Raw genomic sequence first — 3,978 nt, forward strand, 5'->3', positions numbered from 1 at the left:
GTCATTTAAATCCCATATCAAAGAAGTTCCTACAATTTCTAGAAAATCGTGATTGCTTTTGTCACACAAATATTTTACCTTTTACCTTGACTTTACTTCTCTTTACCAACTGACCGTTTTGATTATGTGACAAAAAGTAGATATATCTTCAGCTCTATAGAATACAGCACAAAATGTGACACAAAGACAGACATCGCACAATTCTTTGCAAAATATATACAACAAATATATACAACAAAGCACACAAATGAAATAACCAGATACATACAACTAGATCAGCTACTATATACAGATTTATTTTTGTAAAACAACTCACAGTTGTTCTTCTTCTTTACAACATTATCCAGGGAAACAAAACATTGGCAAAGACCTATATTAAAGTTTATGAACTACTGAGTACTCTATGATTGGATTGGAAGTAATGTAGCTTGTAGCTGCTCATGCAATGATGCTCCTTTGCGTACCCCGTTATTTATAACCAGGCAGGCATCCAATCTACAATCAGACAGTCAACAAAGTCAACAAACAAAACACACTAAGTGCTGCTCTTTGCTGTAGAAACCCTGGGAACTTTAATCAGACTGGCTTAGGAACCAAGACAAACACCAACTATGGACTACATCAAAGTAGTTCTGCATCGTACCATTAGGTTTGAAAAGAGATAAACTAAGATGTTGATGTAGAAGACCAATTATTTATAGAGAATGTTATTTTAATCCTGGGCGACAAACTACAAGGATTTTCTGGCTGATTTTACAGGGAATGTTTTATTCATTGCTCTTTTAGGTCTTTAGTAGTCCAACAACAACAACAATCTCTGAGAATGGTCTGTCAAGAGTTTCACTTTAGCCTCATCTTGCCACATACTGAAGACACTGAAACCTAAGTTACCCGCTGGTACTGATTAAGCGTGTGAATGAGTGACTGCATATTCTAGTGTATCAGGTGACTAATACAAAAGTTGTGTCCATTTACTAATTCAAACATTTTCTGACCTTCCCTGAACTGTGGGGTTATTGACAATATAATGTTTCACTCGATATAGAACCTGACATGGGAGATATGATGGAGCAGACTGGCAAAGCAGTTGAAGGCTTGAACATTTCAATGGTGGGGAAAACCTTCAATGTTGGGGGTGTGAACCGTGGTGCTTGGGGAGGCAAAGATGCAGTCGGGTTTTAATATGGTATTTTACAGATAAACTATTGGGTTCCAGAAGGCTGAGGGGCTGTGGGACTTATCTGCTGTTCTTGGGGAGGTAGAGGGGCTGCGGGACTTATCTTTTCTTCTTGGGCAGGTAGAGGGGCTGCGGGACTTAACTGTTGTTCTTGGGGAGGTAAAGGGGCTGCGGGACTTATCTGCTCTTCTTGGGGAGGTGGAGAAGTTGCGGGACTCATCTGCTGTTCTTGGGGAGGTAAAGGGGCTGCTGGACTTATCTTTTCTTCTTGGGCAGGTAGAGGGGCTGCGGGACTTAACTGTTGTTCTTGGGCAGGTAAAGGGGCTGCGGGACTTAACTGCTGTGGTTGTTGAGGTAGAGGGGCATTGGGCCTAGGCTGCTGTGGTTGTGAAGGTAGAGGGGCATTGGGCCTAGTCTGCTGTGGTTGTGAAGGTAGAGGGGCATTGGGCCTATATTGCTGTGGTTGTTGAGGTGGAGTGGCATTGGGCCTAAACTGCTGTTGTTGAGGGGGTAGAGTAACATTGGGTCTGAACTGCTGCTGTTGAGGGGGTAGAGTAACATTGGGTCTGAACTGCTGCTGTTGAGGGGGTAGAGGGGCATTGGGTCTGAACTGCTGCTGTTGAGGGGGTAGAGTAACATTGGGTCTGAACTGCTGCTGTTGAGGGGGTAGATAGGCATTGGGTCTGAACTGCTGCTGTTGAGGGGGTAGAGTGGCATTGGGCCTGAACTGCTGTTGTTGAGGGGGTACAGTGGCATAGGGTCTGAACTGCTGTTGTTGAGGGGGTAGAGTGGCACTGGGTCTGTACATCTGTTGTTGAGGGGGTAGAGTGGCATTGGGTCTGTACATCTGTTGTTGAGGGGGTAGAGGGGCATTGGGCCTGAACTGCTGTTGTTGAGGGGGTAGAGGGACATTGGGCCTGAACTGCTGTTGTTGAGGGGGTAGAGGGACACTGAACCCAATCTGCAGTGGTTGAGGAGGCAGAGGGGCGGTGGGCTGACTGGGCTGAGGAGAATTAGGAAACGTTGGTCCTGTAGGGTAGGGTGGTGACATTTGGGATGGTGATGGTGATGGTAATTTAGGGCTTTCATCAAGTGACATAGAACGGATCATTTTATGGAGCATATCTTTCTGGTCAAGCTGTAGTGCCCCTGACAGAACCTGGAAGTTATCGCTTAGTTTTTCATTTATCTTACTGAACTTTTCATCACAGTCTTTAGACTTAACTTGGCCTCTATTAGCATTTGACCTGGTGAATTTTGTTATGTGTTCTTCTGCTTCTTTCAGAGTCATTAGGATTTCCAACAAACAATGGGAAACCATAGGAGTGATCTGATCAGGTTCCTTTTCTTTGATTGCCTTAACAAGTCTCTCAAGGGTTTTAACTCTTTGGGCGACTCGATCACAGCGGTCTTTGTAGACCTTCACATTCTCAGCCCTTCGGTAGATGGTTGAGCATGTTTCCAAGATGAGTTCTACAGTTTCCATGATTATCTGTGGAGACAGAGAAGCAGGAAAATATATTTTTGTGTCATAATTTCCAACATATTTTATACAAAGTGGATAAACTTGGGGGAGGGGGGTATATTGCGCTAAAGTTAACTTCTTCAAGGGTGATAAAAAAGAAAAACTATCTGCTTTGTACTTTGGCATGTAGGTCAACACATATAGGGCACCAATCCATACCTTCTTTTTTAGGGTGGTGGAGGGCAGGCGCCTATCCCCTGCAAGGGGTGAAAAACAGGGTACACCTTGAAGGGGTCCCTGTCTAAAGATAAACATTAAACAATAAAACAAGCTGGTACATTGCAAGAGGAAGCCAAGGCATATAGTTAAATTACCATTTTAATCTGATGAATGTACATCCATTAGATGCAAGTTTCAGGCTTTAAAGCTTTAGGGAAAGTATTGTCCTACAGATTTATTTCGTACATATACAGATTAGATATACCTAGCAAGAACTAATAAACCCTTTTTAAAGTGAGTTTAGGTATTTCAGGTAGATTCTATTAGAAGGAGGCCTAGTGGTTAGCCCTGAACATTGGCAAGACTATGGCTGTGTCCCAACATCTGACCTAACCCCTGTTGGGATATATTGCCACAATGGAGCCAATTCAATTTGAGGAAATATTTCAAACCACACCCCTTTCTTTTACACAAATAGAACAAAGGATGCTCTGGAAAGTTCTGGAAATTTTCAACCAAAAGGAACAGTCAGCTCACGCATGGACCAATCATCTGATGAGAAGGATTAAACTTCAACAGGAAATACCCCTACATCATTCAGGGTTTAAATCCCAGAGCGCAAGATCAATTTCTCTCTTTCCCCTGGGTTTTAACACCTGTAAGGAGAGGCCTGTTTCACGTGAAATGCTAAAAGAAAGCTAACTGGAAGTAGCTTTCGTTTTCCTGCCTAAAAAGTCACAGATCGCAGTGTCCCATCGTGAAACCCAAAGTGAGTTTGAAACTCACTTTAACTTTTTCCGAGAACAGACCCTTGGTGAGACGGACCCGCATCGAGCCGAGATCGAACCACGTGTCCCCCGCTTCCGTCCCGGACTGGAAGACGTCTCAAATTAAAACCCATCCACTTTTCCATTTGATGTTTTAATGAGGTGCTGCTCTAGGGCAAGCAGGCAGATAGGAGAAACTGGAATTAATGCTGATGTGTAATCTGTGCTGGTTATAAGAACTCTGGTTTAACGGTTCAAATAAGTGTGCTGTGAAAAGCTGCATATTTCTGTCTTCCTTTCTTTCTATCCTGCTTTCCTTCCTTCGCTCTAAGGTTGTTTTTTGAGAGTTT

The 3,978-nt window shown here is 43.3% G+C and overlaps 1 protein-coding gene across 7 annotated transcripts in view; it reads right to left on the reverse strand.

The window, feature by feature from the left end:
* Nucleotides 1–245: 245 nt before the first annotated feature.
* Nucleotides 246–3,978, reverse strand: part of LOC107099711 (vegetative cell wall protein gp1-like) — a 6,535-nt gene continuing 2,802 nt past the window's right edge. For 2 of the 7 annotated variants that reach the window (XM_015397950.1, XM_015397953.1), the window contains exons 2-3: nucleotides 2,862–2,943; nucleotides 246–2,669 (exon numbers count right to left, since the gene is read on the reverse strand). In XM_015397950.1, the coding sequence (XP_015253436.1) occupies nucleotides 1,203–2,663 (1,461 nt within the window). In that variant the 5' untranslated portion in view covers nucleotides 2,664–2,669; nucleotides 2,862–2,943 and the 3' untranslated portion in view covers nucleotides 246–1,202. Of the gene's footprint in view, nucleotides 2,670–2,861; nucleotides 3,420–3,647; nucleotides 3,973–3,978 lie in introns of those variants that run through there. The other 5 variants (XM_015397952.1, XM_015397951.1, XM_015397954.1 and 2 more) reach the window with 5 other exon arrangements.

The sequence above is a fragment of the Cyprinodon variegatus genome, unplaced genomic scaffold (genome assembly GCF_000732505.1).
Source record: "Cyprinodon variegatus isolate N-32 unplaced genomic scaffold, C_variegatus-1.0 Scaffold899, whole genome shotgun sequence".
In the NCBI taxonomy this organism is placed as follows: domain Eukaryota; kingdom Metazoa; phylum Chordata; class Actinopteri; order Cyprinodontiformes; family Cyprinodontidae; genus Cyprinodon; species Cyprinodon variegatus.